At 48.9% G+C, this 20,217-nt stretch overlaps 1 protein-coding gene across 1 annotated transcript in view; it reads left to right on the top strand.

Moving 5' to 3' along the window:
• Positions 1-20,217, top strand: part of LOC8041583 (MKI67 FHA domain-interacting nucleolar phosphoprotein-like) — a 66,837-nt gene that overhangs the window by 10,824 nt on the left and 35,796 nt on the right. Inside the window, exon 4 of the mRNA XM_029987943.4 lies at positions 6,448-6,659. Within this exon, the coding sequence (XP_029843803.2) occupies positions 6,448-6,659 (212 nt within the window). The remainder of the gene's footprint in view (positions 1-6,447; positions 6,660-20,217) is intronic.

Genomic DNA, 20,217 nt, shown 5'->3' with positions numbered 1-20,217 from the left:
CCCAAAGGAACGAGAGGCCATTCATGAACAAGTACAGGAGATGCTCAACGACGACATCATTCAGCCTTCGAGCAGCCCGTGGGCCTCTCCAGTTGTGCTGGTAAAGAAGAAAGACGGAACGCTTCGATTCTGCGTTGACTACCGGCGGCTCAACGCGGTCACGAAGAAAGATGTGTATCCGCTCCCCCGCATCGACGACACGCTGGACCGGCTGCGCCACTCCCGATACTTTTCGTCGATGGACCTTAAGAGTGGCTACTGGCAGATCGAAGTCGACGAACGGGACCGAGAGAAGACTGCCTTCGTCACGCCCGACGGACTGTTTGAGTTCAAGGTGATGCCCTTCGGACTGTGCACGGCGCCGGCAACGTTCCAACGTGTCATGGACACCGTCCTGGCAGGCCTCAAGTGGCAGAGCTGTCTCGTTTACCTCGATGACGTCGTGGTATTCTCGGCCAACTTCGACGAGCATTTGCGACGCCTTCGGGCCGTTTTAGAGGCAATCAGGACCGCAGGACTCACCCTCAAGCCGACGAAGTGCCGGTTTGCCTACGGCGAACTGAAGTTCCTGGGCCACGTGGTGAGCAACGAAGGTGTAAGTCCTGACCCTGAGAAGACTCGCGCCGTAGCGGCCTTTCCACCGCCCACCGACAAAACTGCCGTCCGAAGATTCCTTGGGCTTTGCGCATACTACCGGCGATTCGTTCAGGATTTCGCCAAGCTTTCTGCGCCACTAACGCACCTTACGAAAGACGCCGTGAACTTCGACTGGGGTGAAGAACAACAACAGGCATTCGACGAACTAAAGCGACGGCTCCAGTCACCACCGATTCTCGGCCACTTCGACCAATCAGCCGAAACGGAGGTCTACACGGACGCCAGTAATACAGGACTCGGAGCGGTACTGGTCCAACGACAAGAAGGTGCGGAGCGCGTGATCGCATACGCTAGCCGGACGCTGTCGAACGCGGAACGCAATTACTCGACGACCGAGAAGGAATGTCTGGCCGTCGTCTGGGCTATCACGAAATTCCGCCCATACCTGTACGGGACTCCGTTTCGGGTGGTCACCGACCACCATTCGCTGTGTTGGTTAGCGGGCCTGAAGGACCCATCGGGACGCCTCGCTCGATGGAGCCTACGACTGCAAGAGTACGACGTAACCGTGGTCTACAAGTCAGGCCGAAAACACAGCGACGCCGACTGCCTGTCCAGAGCCCCTGTCGAGTCAGCTGCCGGATGTGCCAAAGACGACGACGACGACGACCACTTTCTTGGCGCGGTGAGCATTCACGGCATGGCAGCGCTCCAGCGGGACGATCCTGAGCTGCGTGCATTGATCGACCACTTGGAGGGACGAGGGGGTACGATTCTCCGAGCCTTCTCACGTGACCTGCCACGATTCGCCGTCCGGAGAGGTATCCTCTATAAAGAAAACTTCGGGGACAACAACTCGACGTGGCTGCTAGTGATTCCTGCTAGTCTTCGAGAAGAGATCTTCCAAGCCTGCCACGACGACCCAACATCTGGTCACCTTGGCTACAGTAGGACTCTTGCACGGATCCGAGAAAAATACTACTGGCCCAAGCTTCCGAAGACTGTCCACCTCTACGTCCGTTCGTGCCACGAATGCCAACGACGTAAGAAACCACCGACGAAGCCGGCAGGTCTCTTGCAACCGATCGCGCCCCCGACTACACCATTCCAGCAGGTTGGAATGGATCTTCTCGGACCTTTCCCACCGTCGGCGCAGGGAAACCGGTGGATAATCGTGGCAACTGATTATCTCACCAGGTACGCCGAGACAAAAGCACTCCCGTCGGGGACCGCCGTGGAAGTAGCCAAATTCTTCGTGGAGTCTATCGTCCTCCGACACGGCGCTCCCCAAGTCCTGATTACGGATCGAGGATCCTCGTTCATGGCGCAACTGACACAAGAGATACTCCGCCTGAGCCACACCGACCACCGCCGGACCACGGCATACCACCCGCAGACCAACGGGTTGACGGAGCGACTAAACAAGACCATCGCCGACATGATTTCTATGTACGTTGACGTGGAACACAAGACGTGGGATGAAGTGCTGCCCTACGTCACGTTTGCGTACAACACGGCGATTCAAGAAACTACCGGCATTACACCCTTTCAGCTGGTGCACGGCAGAAAGGTGACGACGATGCTCGACGCCATGCTGCCCCACGACCCGACGGATGACGGCACTGACGACGCCCAGCTGGTCACCCAACGAGCAGAAGAAGTACGCCAGCTAGCCCGTCTTCGAATAAAGAACCAGCAACGTGTGGACGCTGGCCGGTACAACCTTCGCCGCCGCGACGTGGAGTTCCAGCCCGGAGACAGGGTATGGGTGTGGACACCCATTCGCCGCCGCGGCCTCAGCGAGAAACTGTTAAAACGCTACTTCGGACCCTACAAGGTCATCCGCCGCCTTGGGGACTTGAACTACGAGGTGCTCCCCGACGGAACTCGCCCATCAGGACGCCGCCAGCCACGACCCGAAGTCGTCCACGTTGTTCGACTCAAGCCGTTCTACGCGCGTTAGGATTGTGAAACTGCATGTTTGTTTTGTTTCGCCGTAATTGTTTTAGCCATTTCCGTTTTCCTTTCGTTTTGCATCGGGGCGATGCACTTTTAAAGGGGGGATAATGCCACCCGCAGAGCCGAGAAGGCAACGCTCGGTCACGGTCTTCTAGAAGATTCCCGGTCATTCTCGCAGCAGACGTAACTTTCCTTCTGCTTTGTTATTCTCGAAAGTGCCAGTTTATCCTCGCCCCGAGCGCGCGACGCTCGAACCTTCGTTGCCGAACTTTCGAGATAGTGACGCAGGGAAGATAAGCGGCTCCCGCGACCTTGTCGAGTCAGTCCCAGTCTCGCTAGCGCTCTGTAGTGCCGCCGAACCGCCGCCCGCTTTTCCGCTACCTCAACGCTCCTTCGTTATTTACTTTTGGTTGGCACAAGTTCGCCCATTAAATCTTTATTTTCAGTTCACTGTTTGGCTTTTCGTCACCTTCATTCGTGACAATATGTGCGTTTTAGGGGAGATGGGAGTGTTTGCCAAAAGTCATTTCTTTAGATCTTCGAGGTTGAGAAAAGTTGCCGGCACATGTTCGAAATTACCAAAAAATTCAACATTCCGGCAGCGGCTGTTCTACGCTGTCCACCATTTTGCAAAACAAGCAAGGCATATTTGGTGGGTTTGAGAAGTTTCTCATGCAGGAGAAAGCATGCCCACGGCTCGAAGATGGAAGATACCCAACTGCTTCGCACACGTTGGATTATCTCTCGTTATCATGCTCGCCGAAACGGCGCACAATTTCCGTAGTTGCAACAATGTCTACAGGAGTGTGTGAAAACATGTTGGCAAAGCCACCGACGATAACTTTGATTTGTTCGTGCTTGTTAATGCGGACGTTCCTGTTGTCGCTCCTGCCATGGATGTTGCGATTGTAGACCTTGCATGCGGCCAGGGTAAACATGAAGCGACATGGCAGAGGCAGCTCAGGAAACGCCGACGACTGCGGAGATGCAAAACATCCTGTGGCTGCTTTGAAACAAAGTGGAGTGCAGCGGTGGTGACAGTGTTCCTGCGATGCCTGGAACAGTTTGAGGAGAACTGATGCCCGGTTAAAATTATCGGCAAACTCCTCCTAATTATTTTTTCACTTGGTAAAGCTGCCGCGAGATGTTCATAACCAAGGTTTGTTTGATGAAATATATGGTAGAGTGTTCCGCCGTGTTCCTGTTTACCTTCAAGGCTGCTGGCACTGTTTTTTTGGCTGTATCGCTTTTATCGAATTACCTCCTGTATTGAATTCATTTTCCGTCCTGTTGACTTCGTTATAACGAGAGATTACTGTAAATTGTTTGTACTCAAACTCGCCCAGCTTTCATTGCCTCATGGAAATCTCAACTGTCGTCAGTTTGGTCAAAATTGCGGGCCCACCAATGTCTGCAACAAAGGAACTTATGCTTTAGTGAAGCTTGCAAGATGGGAAGTTGTATTTTGAACGTGTATGCTTCTAGTGCATTTTATGCCCCAGAACTAGGATTGCATGTTTTGGTGGTGTTTTTTTTTTCTCATAGATTTAGTGTTTTCTGGTGTCGCGACAAAAAATATCCATTTATTGGGGCTGACGTAGAAGAAAATAGGACATGGACATTGGATTTCCCAACCTCTAAGTAACATGCCCGTGGCCCCAATTCCTGGAAAATGTTCCGGTACTGATAAGAGAGGGCAAGTTCAAGTGTATGTGTGCACCTACAATGTGCTGCCGATTAAGACAATGAGTAGTCATGTGCATCTGACTGAGCCGACTGTATATGATGCACTGTCCCAATCATCCTTACCTGTAATTAGGTGTAGATAACAGAAACAAGATAAGTTGTGTGGTTCTTGAAGGGAGAAGCCCATTATGGACAGTTCGGTACCACTGTGTTCACGGTTAAAGGTTTCTTCCCGCCAAGAATAGGCTTTCTTTTTTTTTTTGTTTATTCTAGGGCGGCTGCAATTTGGGGCTTTTCAGTTTTCCCTCTATTTCGCTAAAACCCATTCGGGTATCATTTTCGGGGTTTATCGGTATATACCGATAATGCAGAATTGTACCCGTAACGTACGTAGCAATGCTAAGGAAGTAAAACTCAAGATGTATGTTCCGTCACATGCTGAGAACATATATATGTTAGCATAAATTCCCAAGTTCTGACTTTTGAAACTCTGAAACATAGCTTCCTTCCTTGCCGTGATCCATGGCAGACGATGATACAGACGACTGAGCTAGCAAGGGACGTCCACGGGGTGCCATCTTCCAATAGGCGTAGTGAGCAGACGACCAAGTCGTCTGCTTTTGGCTTAGTGCACTGGTAGAAAATGTTCCCACCCCGTGAGGACAATTTTGAACACACAGGCGGTTATTGTAAAGAAAAAAAACCTAATTGTATAGAAAAGTTGTATGTATTCCGTGCCATAAAAAACGTGTCACATTTATTTGCCTAAGAATTCTTCTTTCAGCAGTGGGCAGACCAACTGTAATAAAATGCAGTCAACAGGATAAAGTAGTGCTTGTTTGCAGAAGTGAAAAGCTTAGAAAACAAATACTACACTACCCTTGCGTAAGGCAAGTCAACAGCGTTGGTTACAGCCTTGGCTTGTTTACAGAAGCATGTGCTAAATAGCGTCCCATTTCGATGGACATCAAAAATTGTGTTTTAAGCTCACAAATATCTTCTTTGTGGTTCATGAGTGCTTACAAGGCAACTCCACTCTTAGTCTCAACCAAAACAAATTTTGCTACTGCTTTAGCGAAACATACCATAAAATACGGGGAGAGCACCCACCCCACTTTCACTTAAAATTGGTTAGTCTAGACATGGGCGCTTGTCTGGTTGATGCAGGAAAAGCCAAGATGATGGCAGCTTGCACGAAAGGTGAGGGAACCGCGGCAGCGTGCACACTTTATCAAGGAATGTCTCACAAAAGCACTGGGACCCCTAGTTCTGTTTTCAAGATCTGTTCATTGTCACACTATATTATCTTCACCCCCATTGGTCCTGACGTGGCTACAACTGGGCTGCTGACCTCCAGCATTGTAGGGACCTTTCACTGCACCCAATGACCTGATAATACAGTTAATGGTTTCCCTTGCCCTCGAAGTTTTTCCCTTTCCATCGCAAGGAAGTGGATATCCCTGTCATCCCCGGTGGTGTTCTCGTAGGTGCCACAGTGTGGCGAATATTTGAGGCACTTTGGGGGGGGGGGGGGGGGGGGGGGGTGTATAACATGTGATCAGAATTCCAAAGTTTTGGAAATGTTAATAGTGGGGCGCTTCCCCGGTATATCGCAGTAGGACATCACCGAATGATGGTTCTGGGGTACATACTGAAACCAACATTGAAAGTGCTGCTATCACATTCTTAGTAGGTGACCAGCTCTTTGGTTACTGCTGAGCCTACATTCGGAAACATTACCTCATTCTTACGCTGCTCATGTGTTTCCAGCATTGTCTCAGCAGATGTATGGGGCTGTGTCTTGGGTGTGCATGTGCACAGCCACACTACTTTGCCTTCAGGCTCTAGCTTCTTCACTCTCTGCGATGAATCTCCTCAAGCAGCAAAGATGGGCTTCTTTCTGCAACCCGCCCTCGGGCATTCTCACAGTTACGGTACAGCGGTTGCTTTTTTGGAAGCTGGATAATTACATCTGTCTCTTGTTCTAATCTTACTGGTTTCCAATGGTACCTATGCATCCAAAAGGTGTTCTATGGTCTAGAGAGGCTTTACCCCACTTTAAGCCTTCAAAGGTGGTGGTTTAGTTACCTACCACGTAAAAACAACAAGGCACGTCCCCAAAGAGCCTCGTTGGATACCTTGAACCTTTGTGCGTCTAAAATGGGATCGCCAATTAATCGTTCAATAAACATCTTCCCACTGCAGGCAGTGTGCTGCCGCGAGATCGGGTGCCAAAAGGCCTGTTCAAAGGTCTCAACTTCCCATTCCCGGTGCGCAAGGAGGTGGTGCGCATTGTGAATAACCGGCGCCGCAGCACAGAAGAGGACAGCCGCAGTGCACAGCGGCGGCTGGCGAGGCTGCAGCGTAGCAATGCCCGGCTCAGCAAGATGGGACTGAAGTACCAATTCCAGCCAGAGGTGGGCACCCTCCTTCACACTCCTTACCTTCAATACCGTTTGCTTTCCTTAGGCTCGCTTTCTTTTTGTACCACAATGGCTGTGCAGCTTTGTGGAAACCTTGAGTGCTAAGTTTGGGCGGTTGCCTTGGGTTTGGTTGTGTCTTTGTAGATCCCAAGCATCATTGTATTGGGTGCATGTTTTAGACCTTGGATACCCATGCTCTGGTGGGTCACTTGTCCAAGTTAAGTTGTTGTTTACTTTTTCTTTAACTTCATGTAGCTTGACATGAAGGTGTGTCTTCATCTAACTTGACATGAAGGCTCAACAGAGAACTGGTTAAAGGTGCCCTGCAATCATATTTAAGCATCTACCTTTTTTGCGGTTTCCACGTATCTTGGGATTCGGGCAAGCCAGTGGGCATGGAGAAAGTAACTAAATATCAGTGTGTCATATTTTGACCGGACGACGTGGAAACCTCCTCTATCGACGAAGGCGACCCACGGTATCGAAAGCGCGCAAAATGTCAGCCACTAAAAGTTTCTTTTTGGTCAAAATACAAAATATAAGTGGCGCAAACCGTTTCAATTATTTATAAAACTAGTTTTTGTTCAGTATTTAAATGAGAAAAGAAACAAATGCAGTTTATAAAGTATGGAAACAAGAAATGTCCCGTCAACATCCCCACCACCAAGCGGTGGGAAAGGCGGCACATACTAGAAAGGAGTAGTGGGATCAGGCGCCGGCCCGGAAAGGTCCCAGATGTACGCGGCGGCGCTGCGGTCGTATGGACAGGAGGATCCGTCCTGCTCCGAGCCCTCCGAAGGCCTTCGGCGAGAAGCTTTGTCTTGTGGTTTGGCCGTTTCGTGGTATGGCAGCGCGAAGTGGCTCCCATTCTGAACTGATCTTTACCCCGTGTTTGCTGTCGTTTGGGGCCAATGAAGTGTCATGCCGAATTAGTGTTTAATCGCGCAGCAAATGCAGTGAGAGCTGCTCTGGCTGCCCGCTGCATACTGCCTATCCAGAACATGCTTTAGTGGCGTCCTCTCGCGCCGTCGACACGGAGTGCAGCAGCTGTGAGCGCTTGATGAGCTCATTAGCCCTCCTCTAGTTCACGGCCACTCAAGCAACCAAGGACGTCATGAGGGACGTTATTTTTTGCTTATTTTTGTAATTCTAATTTGCCTATAACTTTTAAAATAAAATGAATTTTGAGAAAAGAAAAGTTTCACTATGTGACTACGTTCAGTGCGCTCAGGTTCGGTGCAGATTAAAAACCAGTAAAAAAGTCCTTGCAGGGCCCCTTTAACTACCGACGCCTTTTTCCAGGCCTTGAGCTCGGGTGTGCAACTTTTACGGTACGCTGGCCCGAGTCTATTATTGTAGTGCGTGCTAGCTACGGCATAATCCCAAGAAATGCCTGATTTGTCTATTGTGATAAAGCGGGACTGTAGAGGATGTTTGGGAACGCTGCGGCCAGAAGAAGAACGTTGTGATAGGAAATTGTGGTGATCACTATTGTTCACTTGCAGATTAATGAAGCAAATAAGAGCCCACAGTCCACTCTCATTGTGGCAAAGATGATTTGTAAGATCTCTCTCAAAACGTGTCTCGAGGTTCAAGCGACTCCTCACATTTTTTCTTTTTGTTTTTTAAGGGGTATATTACCTAGAAAAAGCAATTTCTGCAAAAAAATGTTGATTTTGAAAACATGCCAGATTTAAATCCACCACCATATAGAGAGTATTCCCAGAAAGTTTCATTAGTTTACACTGCATAGTTAATCTTATATAAATAATTTTTGGTCCACCAATGCTAAAGAAAAGGTAGGGGTTGTGGCACTTTGAATGCATTTTTCTCTGTTTCTCTTTGCGTCGAAAATTTCACTTGGCGACCAATATGTCGTTCCTGGGCCCAGAAATTGAGTCTTTTCTTCGAGATCCATTAACACCCAGCAAACTAGCACACTCAACGAGAGTGTGCTGGTCACGAGTGGAATGCGCATGCAATCCATTCGGATGTACATTCCAATTTAGAGTTGGTCGAGCAAACGCACGGCTTGCTGCATCATTGTTAAGGGGGGACACTACCCAAATTGTGCAATAGGAAAACTATCGTTTTCCTATTGCACAATGGAGAATTATTCTTAGGTGGTTTTCTGGTACAGAATTTTGTGAGGAACATGCCTGGATGGTTAGTTTTTCTACTTAACATTCTTTCAAGCTAAAAAAAACAGACTAAAAAAGTGCAGACATGGAAAAAAAAAGAGAAGAATCTTCTTATGGAGTTATATTTATGAAAAACAATGCAATATAGCAAAATAACTAGCTGGGTGTGCTTGGGTATTCCTATGACTATAGTACATATAAAAATTACATATTTTTATTTTATTTTAAAACAATAGTTTTCATAAGCGAACACACTGATCTCCATATTGTAACATTCGGAACAAGTTTCAGAAGTGACATAGGACAATGAAATTTGGCAGGGATGGTCTTGCCACTCATATAAATTTCCACTGCAAATTTGATTGAAATAAAGCAAGCACTACAGAAGTTGACTTTTCTGGGTAGCGTCTCCCCTTAACAATGATGCCGCGAGCCTTGCGTTTGCTCGACCAACTCCAAATTGGAATGTACATCTGAATGGATTGCATGTGCATTCCACTCGTGATCAGTACACACTCGTTGAGTGTGCTAGTTCGCTGGTGGTTAATGCATCTCGAAGAAGAGACTCAACTTCTGGGCCCAGGAACGACATATTGGTCGCCAAACGGCCACGCCAGGCAAGAATTCATAATTGCTGATTGCAACACTTCACTCTGAAGAACGGTACCAGACCCCAGTTCGATGTGACATTATATGTTGGAAACCTACTCTAAAACTTTGCTCATTTCTAGAATGCCTTTAAAAAAACAATTGTTCATTATGACGAAGGAACTTCATTCTAATATGGATAGTCGAACCGAGGTACTTCATCCGCCCAACGCGGGATGGGCGTTCTCATGCCCGTTCTGCGACCCCTGCAAGAACCTCACCTTTACGACATTCCCTCCCCCCCCCCCCCCCCCCTCCCAGCCAACTGCAACTAGAGCATTAGGGTCCATCTTGAGCACGAAATGGCCACCGAAAAGAAAAACATGCTATTTTTCACAAACACAGAGGCACAGCAACGCCTCCTTCTCTTCTGCAGAGTAGTTACGCTCAGTGCTGGAAAGTATCCGCGATGCGAAAGAGACGGCGCGTATCCCTTCTGGACGTACCTGTTGTAGAACTGCACCTAATCCTTAACTCAATGCGTCAGTTGTGACAATTGTGGGCAGTGTCAATTCGAAAACTGTGAGGGGGACACGGTTCTGAATCAGATCTTTGACAAAAGTGAATGCCTCCTCTTGCGCCTTGGGCCACTAGAAGGGGAAATCCCTCCGTAGGAGCGCATGAAGAGGCTCTGCGATGGTTGCAAAGTTTGGTGTGAACTTCAGTAAGCGGGCCAAGCAATGACTGCAATGACGTTTCATCAGTGAGCATAGACGCCTGCACGATAGCTTCAACATTATCTCGGCAAGGTTTTATTCCCTCGGATGTCAGTACATGTCCAACGAATTGCAACTGTCTCACTGAGACGATGCATTTGCCTCGGTTTAATTTCAAACTTGCATCTTGTAGGCACGTAAAAACTTTCCACAGGCGGGTGTCATGCTCTTTACTTGTCTGTCTGATGATAAGCACATCATCCAGGTAAAACGACGGTTCCTTGAGTGCCTCGAAAGATGCAGTCCATCATTGTTTCAAAAGCAGGGGTGGTGGAAGCCAGCCCGAAGCATGCTCGGGTGAATCTGAGGAGACCTTTGTGAGTTGCGAAGGCAATAAGGTCCCCACTTTTTAAGGCAATGTCCAGCCAGTGGTATGCTAATGAGAGGTCAGGCTTGCTGAAGACGTGGGCACCGGAAAGCTGATGAAACATCTAGACAGTGAAGAGGATGAGAATTAAGAACAAGTGAAGTGTTTGGCTTCCGTAAGTCTATACAGAGCCAAATGTCTCGCTGTCTTTTCCCTAGCTGCCACGATGGGGATATACCCACTCTGACAAGTCAATGTTCTTGATCGCACCAGAGCGTTCTAGCTTTGCTAGCTCTTCAAAAACCTCCTTACGCACTGCCAAAGGTAGCGTCCGCAACTTTTGTTTCTCTGGACTGACGGAAGCTTTAGTCTTCACCTTGTAGTAGAGCCATAGGCCACAACCACACGTGTCGTAGAAAACACCAGACTCGCTGTGTTTCTAAATGAAAACAACCGAAGTTCAACTGCATCGAGCCCATTGAGCACGCAGGCTGGCTCTAGCGCGTGACCTCGTAAGCTGCGAGAATAAAAGTATGAGGTGCCTTTTCTCTAAGCTCCGAGCCGAACGTCTATAGTTCTTCTCCGGGGCTTTCGAACACAGTGCCAACAAATTGGTGACCCGGACGTCCGACTATCATATAACGGAGTGCAAGCAACTCCACCGACGACAGAGCCTTGACCACAACTGTTCAGCTCTGCCTTCCAGACTTCTGGGCAAAAAACCCACGGGCCTGGTTTTCCCGAGTGAAAGCACACTTCTACTTGTGGCACATTACCACCCACACATCACGCTACTATTATGTCATGTTTGCCCTCCCCCTGAAGAACTGGCCGATGAACTGAATGACATACTGGCGTCGCCCCCTCCTAAAGACGCCTACGACCACCTCAAGGGCACAAACCTCGCCAGGAAGACAGAGTCGGAAACATCGTGGCTACGTCAGCTCTTGAACTCCGAAGGTAGCTGCTGGAGGAACAGGCTTCTGATGCAAACAATCCCCTTCTACGGGAATTGTGCCTCCATCGCTTGCCCCAAGGGTTGTGTATGGCCCTCGCTCCAGCTGCAGACACATCTCTTGACCGCCTCGCGGAGAAGGCCGACCGCGTCGCCAAATACACTGCATTTAGCCTGTTGAGCGTCACAAACACTTCCCACCAGTGCTCCTCCACAAGAACCCTCGAGGCCCACATTAACAATTCAATAGCAACCGTCGCGGCCCTTAGCACAAGAAGCCAACCATGTAAACCAAGAAGGTGAAGCTCATCTCGACATCGCAGCTCGTGGCAATGAGAAGGCGATGCCTGTTGTTACCACCAGATATTCGGCAGTAGGGCACGCGAATGCAAATTACCATGACACTTGCAGGAAAACACCCCTGCCCATCACTAGAGTCTGCACGTGATCAAGGCCCAACAGCAAGCCGTCTGTTTTTTATCACAGAACTTCAGGCCACCAATTCTTGGTCGACACCGGAGCAGAAATGTCTGTCTTTCCTCCAATACTGGCAGATAGACGACACCCACAGCCCGGATCCCACCTCATTGCGGCAAACGGATCTCCAACATTCGGAATGCACTCGGTGACCTTAGACTTGGGGCTATGCCGAGTCTTCTGATGGATTTTTGTCATAGCCAATATGACCTACCGACTGTTGAGTTCAAATTCTCTTTCACACTTTGATTTGGACATCTGCATGTACCACCGTCGTCTGATTGACTACAAAACTTGCCTTGCCGTCAATGGAGCGTTGACCTACTTAACGTCATTTGGCATTTGAAACATCATGCCTGCCCTCCTGCTTCCAGTTTTGCCGACGTCATAAAAAAATTTCCAGAAATCACCAAGTCGTCTAACATGTCACAGTTACCACCACACGGGGTGGCACATCACATCGTCACTTCCGTCACACCCACTCTTGTTTGCCCTCGTCGTCCATCGGGCAAACGCATCCTCGTAGCCCGACTAGAGTTCGAGCCTACCATAATATCCCGAGTCATTGCCGCCACCTAAAATTCATAAAAAATGGGGGGCAGGAAGGGGGGGGGTGCCCCCCCCCCCCCCCCCCCCCCCGCCCCCAATTTTTTGCATGTCTTGGTGGGTAAGCTAACAAAGTTTATAAAAAGCTACAAAAACTTCCATTTTTCTGTACATATCTGGCGTGGTTGCACAAGAGATACATTAGACTCAACAATTGACTTACTTTCATTGTTTTATGCAAGAAATACTCATAAAAGAATGTTTTACTTTCGCAAAGTCCATTGCTTGCCTATGCGCGATGAATACTGCGGATCAACATACAGTGCGAATGTTTGTTCTGTGAAAGCATGTTTCTAACACTGCAACATTCTCCTCCTTAGTAAAAAAAAAAAAAAGACAACAAGAAAATGAAAAGCGAACTAGGTGCAATGAGCGAGTGAGCGGGCAAAAGAAGCGACAAAGAGCAATGCTGGGGAAGCGGGAAAGCCATTGATTGAGTTGGCAAATACTTTGGTGTCGGGTCAAGTTAGGTGCCTTGTCAATCACAAGGGTTGTTGTGCAGCTCTCTTGTTTGGTGCACACGCATGCATCCCTGTGTGATGTGCCATCAACGTGGGTTGAGGCGGCGTTGTTGCGTGGCATAGACAGCACTGCGAACACAGAGTTCGAAATTGGACGCTTTACAAACGTCTGTGTATGGTGTTCCAGCAGATCTTTATTTACCCATTGGCTTTGTCTCAAATATTGCACAACCTTACCAACTGCAGTCGCGACGTTCTGGGAGAAGAGTGGCTTCATGTTGACTGTATTTCAGTGTAGACGGACTTTGACCTTGCACTCTGCAGTTACATTCCGGGATATGGGATATTCACTGATCTCACGACCCCTGAATGGGTTACTGCTTGTGTTATCTTTCAGACTTTTTTTTTTCCCCAGACAAAGTTTTTTGTAAGCAAAACAAAGTTTTATTCTGTTACCTCCATCATTTTCCTTTCACATGCATGTACTCGGACCTCAAGGTCGTTGAAAAGGGGGGAGGAAATGTGTAAGCAACGTGAAGTGTCTTTCCCCCCTTCGTTTTGCTCTGCCACATACGTCCTCCAACCGTAAGGTCTGCGCCCGCGTCATTCGGGTAGGATGAATGTTTGCGGATCACGGAGTTTGTGTCGGTGTTTTTTTCCGGGTGGGCAATCACTTGGTGTCTTTTTTACAGCGGAGCTGTTAAGGGCTAGTTTTCCTAATTTCTTGTCAGGTACCAAACAAATGTCGGCACAAAACTACACAAAACTCTGGACAGCTACCGCCATCTATAAGCGACGGCAGCAACCAGACAGCCAATCTGGTTGCTGCCGTTGCTCATAGATGGCGGCAACCTTTCCAGCCTTTTTGTCAAGGTGCGCTGAGGTCCGGTGGTCGCCGTTGCTACACTCAAGGGAGACATTGAAGCATTCATGATGGACGTCTTCAGCTGGGTCATGCTCGGCGACGACACGTCTGCCGTAGTGAGGGGTGACTTTAACGTTAACATTGCACGCCAGGAGGGAAAGTGGTGCACTTTGTTTATGCTCGACCGCTTCGGGCTTGCGTGCGTGAACGACCTACGGTGCCCACAACCAGGCATCGGACGTGTATACCGCAGTGATGTGATTGCTGCGCCAATTGCGCCAAACTGCGCCAAGGGGCTAACCTGCTACATCCTGCTATATTTTGCCAAAATATGGATAATCTGCGCCAAGCCTGCGCCAAAGGACCAGTTTCGGTTGCGTTTTAAAACCGAAACTAAACTGAGTACCGTAATTGAACAAACATGAGCAAGGTGGCGCAAGCAGCCACCCGGCACCAGAGCCGTATATGGGGAGAGTTTGGTCAGTCTGATCTTGCCGTCGTAACGCTCTCCTCCCGAGCGAGCCGATCAGCACGCGGCGCAGAGCGAGAGGCATGAGCGCATGCGCGGGAACTCCCGGCTGCTTGCAGCTGAGTGGGGAGGGCCGCCATCTTCGATCATTCTCCCGGCGGAATGCGTGGGATCGGCATCTAAATCTCGATTATTGCCTTTTATATCGCTGGCTCTGGCAAGAAAATGACATTCTGTTATTCCTCGGTGGGTTAAAAAGCTAATAAATTAAGATTTTTTGGCGTATGGCCACAAACTTTTATTCAGGCGAATAAGAAGCCGGCCCGTAGCAGACGATGCGTAGCCTCTTCTCCGACCAGTCTCCGACAGCGTTGCTAAAAAATGGTGGTCGTCTCCTCTCTGCTCCATTCTTGCTCTCTCGCTCCTTCGGCGCCCTCCTCCCTCTTATTTACTTTTCTCCTCTCCGGCGCCTTCGTCGCCACACCCACTGGCCAAACTCTCCCAATATACGGCTCTGTCCGGCACAAAATACCCTGCATCAATCGTTCATCCGATCTTGCATTGTTTTTCCCACCGTCTCGTCTCGCGTGATTCAATGATGTACGCGAGCGTGTGCGGACGCTCCGACGCTAGCGTGCTGAGTACCAGCCATGCGGTCATGCTGTAAAACGAAACCATGTTTTTGCACGGCAGGAGTTTACTTTATGGGGTGAAGCACTCTCTTCTAAGAGCAACGGCCGTAGCCAAACTATATTTGGTCCCTGCTTGCCGGTCGCCGTGGTCGCGCGACGTCGGGTGTTGCCGTCCCCACGTCACTGAAGTTATGGCGCTTTCTAAACTGAAACGTAAGGGCTGCCGCATGCTTATCAACATTCCTGTTCTTGTTTAATACGCTATACTACAAACATACCTTTAGCTCAAAGACTGCTCTGTCGAAATATTGATTACCTAGGTTTCTCTCGGTAGGCTTTCTTTCAAGACGGAGCCCAGTACGTGAAAAATCAGCCGCGAAAGAAAGTTGGTGAAGAGAAGTGAGCTAAAGCAATTTCTTGACTATAATTGGTTTATTGCGGCGAGCAATGGGTTCTTCATTTGTCCACCACTTGATTTTAATATATATATATATCTTTTTTTCTAAGAATATCTGCCCCAAACGCCAGTTTTACTGCTCCGAAACACTGTTTTAGTTGCTTCGGAAGCCACTTTTGCTGCTCCAAAACACTGTTCTGCTGCGCCAAAGGCCACTTTTGCTGCTCCAAAACGCTGTTTCGGCTGCTCCAAAATGTGCTCCAAAACGGCTTAGGCTGATCACATCACTGATATCGTATTTACTCGAGTAATAGCCGCACCATTTATGAACAAGGCCCTTGCTTCTACTTTCCCGCAAAGCACATATACAGCCAATCATCGCGTTGGGCATAAATAACATAGCGAATAATTAGATTGAGAATGTTTGTATGATTCTCCATACAAACGCAATCTTCACAGATGGTATCTTCGTGCGAAGACGTTATCTCTGTCCTGTAAACCGCTGGAGTCATGCTGTCGATCGCAGTGATTCGCAATCCGTGTGCTCCGCGGAAAAGCGAACCCTCAGGTTTTCTTTATGAACAGTGCAGCTATTACTCAAGTAAATACGGTAGACCTCGTCCTCACGAAGAACGCCCCTGCCATCAGCGTACACCCTATGGCGGTGTACCACTGCGATCGCAAGGCCATGGTCACTGTGGTTACGAAATAAATAACAACCCCGGATTGTGATATATACTTCTGATTTTTTAATCACTCAAATAACAAATTACCCAATCACACCTTAATCCTTACATTTATAATGGAGGGAATGAAATACTTCATTCCCACCATAGAACAGCTTTGCTGGTCTTCCTTCTTCACCAAATTGGAAATGCTGACAGTTTTTTGGAAATCGATCTTCGCCCGAAGTGTGGGGTGGGCGATGATGGGGGATGGGCGATGGCTCGGGATATTAGGGTATGCTGGAACTTGGCATGATTTGACCATTAAAGAGTTCCTGGGCTGCACCCCTTCACATGGTTGCCAAAAAAGATACGGGAGACTAGAGAAGCCCTGTGGGGATGACTAAGCACTAAACAACCACAGCCTGATTGGTACCCATTGCCTCATATCCACAACTTCACCCAACACCTGGCTGGAACATCTACCCACAGCAAGATAGACTTGGTGGAGGGTGTAGAACAAACGTCAGGCGACTACGATGTCTTGGATAGAATGTCTTTAATCACGCGCGCTCGCGACCACATCAGCGTTTGTGCATGGCGATGGTGGTGCGAGCTAAAAGAGGAAATAAAAAACAACGAAGTGGCTAGCACGGGTCCCCTACAGGGCTCCCCCCCTAGCAACATGGAGCAAAGTGTGTCACTCATGGGACAGTCAGATGTTCCATGAGACACGCTTAGTGATGGGTGGCGAATTTGTAGGCGCTTGGGAGTTTGCTTGTATGATCGGAGTCGGAGGTACAGGATTATCATCCAGGAAGGCTGGCTTTATGCGGTCCATGGCAACAATCTCTGTTCGACCGTGCAAATTCGTGCCTTTTGCATTGTGATCCTTCTCAGGTGGAAACGGGCCTCGACCTGGGTAAGCCAGACTTGCGGGTTCTTAGGCCAGAACGTTAGTAGACAAACCTCGATCCTAGCGAGAACGGAGTCACCAGAGGTTGCTGTCACGTCACCATCGGAAGAAGCGTGGCCTTGATCCATGTTTACCTTGGATCCGACGTCCGAGGTTCGAAAGTGACACTGTTCAAGATTCCGGGTCACCAGTTTGTAGAAAAAACATCAGGCGACTCCGATGTCTCGGATGAAATGTCTTTAATCATGTGCACTCGCAACCACATCAGTATTTGAGCATGGCAATGGTCCTGCAAGCTAAAAGAGGAAATGAAAAACAACGAAGTGTCTAGCACGGGGCCCCTACAGAGGGGTATTACCCCATCCCAACAAACCTACGGATATACCGAAGACCGCAATCGCCACCCCAGTGATGTGATTGCTGCGCCAATTGTGCCAAACTGCACCAATGGGCTAACCCTGCTACATCCTGCTACATTTTGCCAAAATATGGGTAATCTGCACCAAGCCTGCGCTAAAAACAATTTCGGTCGCCTTTCAAAACCGAAACTAAACTGACTACCGTAACTGAGCATGCATCTGTTATGTGGCGCAAGCGGCCGGCCGACACAAAGTACCTTGCATCAATTGTCCCTCTGGTCTTCCATGGTTTTCCCGCCGTCTCGCGATTCGCGCTCTCGTCGTCTCGTGGGTCTCGTCCCGCGTCTTTTTTAAAAGTATGTTCAACGATAGACGCGGGTGTGTGCGGGCGTTCCGACGCTAGCGTGCCGGGTACCAGCCATGCTGTCATGCTGTGAAACGAAACCACATTTTTGCGAGGCGAGAGTTACTTTGTGAGCTGAGACACTCGCTCCTGAAAGCAACGGCCGTGGGAAAGCTATATTTGGTCTCTGCCTTCCAGCACCGTGGTCGCGCAACGTCAGGTGTTGCCGTCCCCATGTCGGTGCAGATATGGCGCTTTCTAAAATGAAACTACGTACTGCCGCATGTTCATCAACATTCCTGTTCTTGTTTAAATCAAAAGTTACTACAAAAATCTCTCTTTAACTCAGAGACTGCTCTGACGAAGTATTGATTACCTAGATTTCTCTCGGCGGGCTTTCTTTCGAGAGGGACCCCGGTACGTGAAAAATCTGACATGATAGGAAGTTGGTGAAGGGAAGTGAGCTAAAGCAAAGAAGGCAATATGGACTCCTCTTAAACGGAACTCGAAGGGACAGAAAAATTTGTTCCGTTTTTTTAGAAGTTTCATTGAAGCAAAGCACATAAAATGAGTGAAATATGACTTTATTTCACAAGCATGATGTCCAGCTAATGTAGCTGACTAGAAAAAAGAGGTAATGGTAGTTTGTTTTGCATTTTGTAATCGCTTTTTGACGAAGTAGGTGTGCATGCCTTGGAGGTACAAAGGTTTCTGTTGACTGCTGCACCTTCCCCTGAAATAGTCTTAAAGACTAGGCCGTGGCGCTTTTTAAAACGGCTGAGCCAACCGTCGCTCATTTTGAAGTTATCTATTCCCAACTGAGACGCAATCTCTCCAGCCTTTTCTTCGAGGATGGGGCCGCTGATCGGGAAATTAGCACTTCGCGCGCGCTTAAACCAGAGAAAAAGGACGTTCTCTATTTCCTCAAAAGGCGTCTTTTGCATCCTCCTTCGGTCGGTGGCAAAGCTTCCGCGCTTTACAGCGTCTTGAATCTTTTCTTTGTCCTTTGATATCCTTGAGAGTGTAGACTTCGGGATATCGAACTTCCTTGCGATCTCCATCTTCGAGAGGTCACCACGATCCAGCTCTTGAAGGATCTTCATTTTCGTAGCAAGCGAGATCGCTTGGTGCGGCCGCTTTTTTACCGCTTCCATCACAACACGGCAAGCGGACGCTGGTTTGTGTACTCGATGGTAAACGTGACGCGCAAGAGACGAGGCGCTAACCCTAATGGCGGTAGAAAGACTGGATTGGATTGCCTTAATATAATGGCTTGGATGGATGGATGAATGGCTGTACCGTACCCTTTGTAACGAGCGGCACCTCGCGTCACCTAGCCTAACAACTTTTTTTTTTTTTTTATAATAATATTTGTATAAATTTTGTTCTAACACAACCCCTTTCCCTTTAAAGTGTCCTCAGTCTTGGCTATTGCGTACTCCATGGTTGTGAGACTGCTGTAGCTATTTCCGATGTCCGCGGTCGCCATGGGTAGTTTCGGTTTCGGTCCCGTTTAACCGAAGTAAGCAAAAAGGGGGGTTCCGATTACCCGAAGAATTTATCATTAAATACATAGGAAACCAACCGAAACAACCTTTAGAGTTCCGTTTATCCGAATTTTCCGTTTAAGCGAGTTTCGTTTAATGGGAGTCCACTGTATCTGCACGCTGAACCCGCACAGCGCGCTTGTTTGTCTCGAGTTCAGTCGTTGCACTTATGGTCTTGTCACACTGCGGAAACAGTCGGAGAACTTTGTCCTTCAACACGAGGAAAACATGTTTTCGGGGACCCTGTCACATTGCGGAAACACCAACAGTCCGGAAACATGTTGCTGTCGTCCGAAAACCATGTTTCCCTACTTGTTCTCCGACACTCGGTGAACATCCTGTCACACCGGGAAAGCGTGTCGGAAGAACACAAATTTCCTCCTCTCCTGTGCGCTCCCTCTCTCTCGCCCTCGTCTGCCCGGCCGGCTCGGCTCGGCTATACTTCGTTTCAGCTTCGGTCCAGACGCAGCCAAAGCTACAAGCGCAAGCTCCGGGCTTTCAGCATCCCTGCTGCGCGCTCATGCAGTGCAAGCACTGTTCTGGGCCACATGCTCGCGCTTGTAGCATCGGCTGCGTCTGGACCGAAGCTGAAACGAAGTATAGGCGGCTAGGCTCAGATCCGCTGGCTCCGCTCGCCCCTTGAATCGTTGCCATTTTGGATCGCCGTCGCTTTACCGTAGTTAATTCATCAGCCGCGCGAACCATCTTGTGTTCTCTGGATTTGGCGGTTGCGTTCTGCTACAGGGCTAGACCCTTGCAGGATGGCATACGCGCCGGCCACAGCAGCAGCTTCTGCTTTGGTGCTTCTTTGTGCCATCGATTCAGATGATTCTGACGATCAGCTGCCGCCGCGCAAGAAGCCGCGTTCAAAATGGACCAGCGAGTGGCTCGCAAGAGTGCATCTGTATTGAAAAATATAGATGCTGCCGTGTTGCTGGAAAAAAATTTGCTCAGCCACCGAAATGGGCAACACGTGTCGTCTGACACAAGTTGCCAAGGTTTCCGTTGCCAAAAGCTGTCACACCGAGACAACATTGTCGCTGTCGTC

The sequence above is a fragment of the Ixodes scapularis genome, unplaced genomic scaffold (genome assembly GCF_016920785.2).
Source record: "Ixodes scapularis isolate PalLabHiFi unplaced genomic scaffold, ASM1692078v2 PGA_scaffold0__279_contigs__length_252992795, whole genome shotgun sequence".
Lineage (NCBI taxonomy): Eukaryota > Metazoa > Arthropoda > Arachnida > Ixodida > Ixodidae > Ixodes > Ixodes scapularis.
The sequence above is the reverse complement of the archived record's forward strand: the minus strand, read 5'-3'. Positions and strand labels throughout refer to the sequence as shown.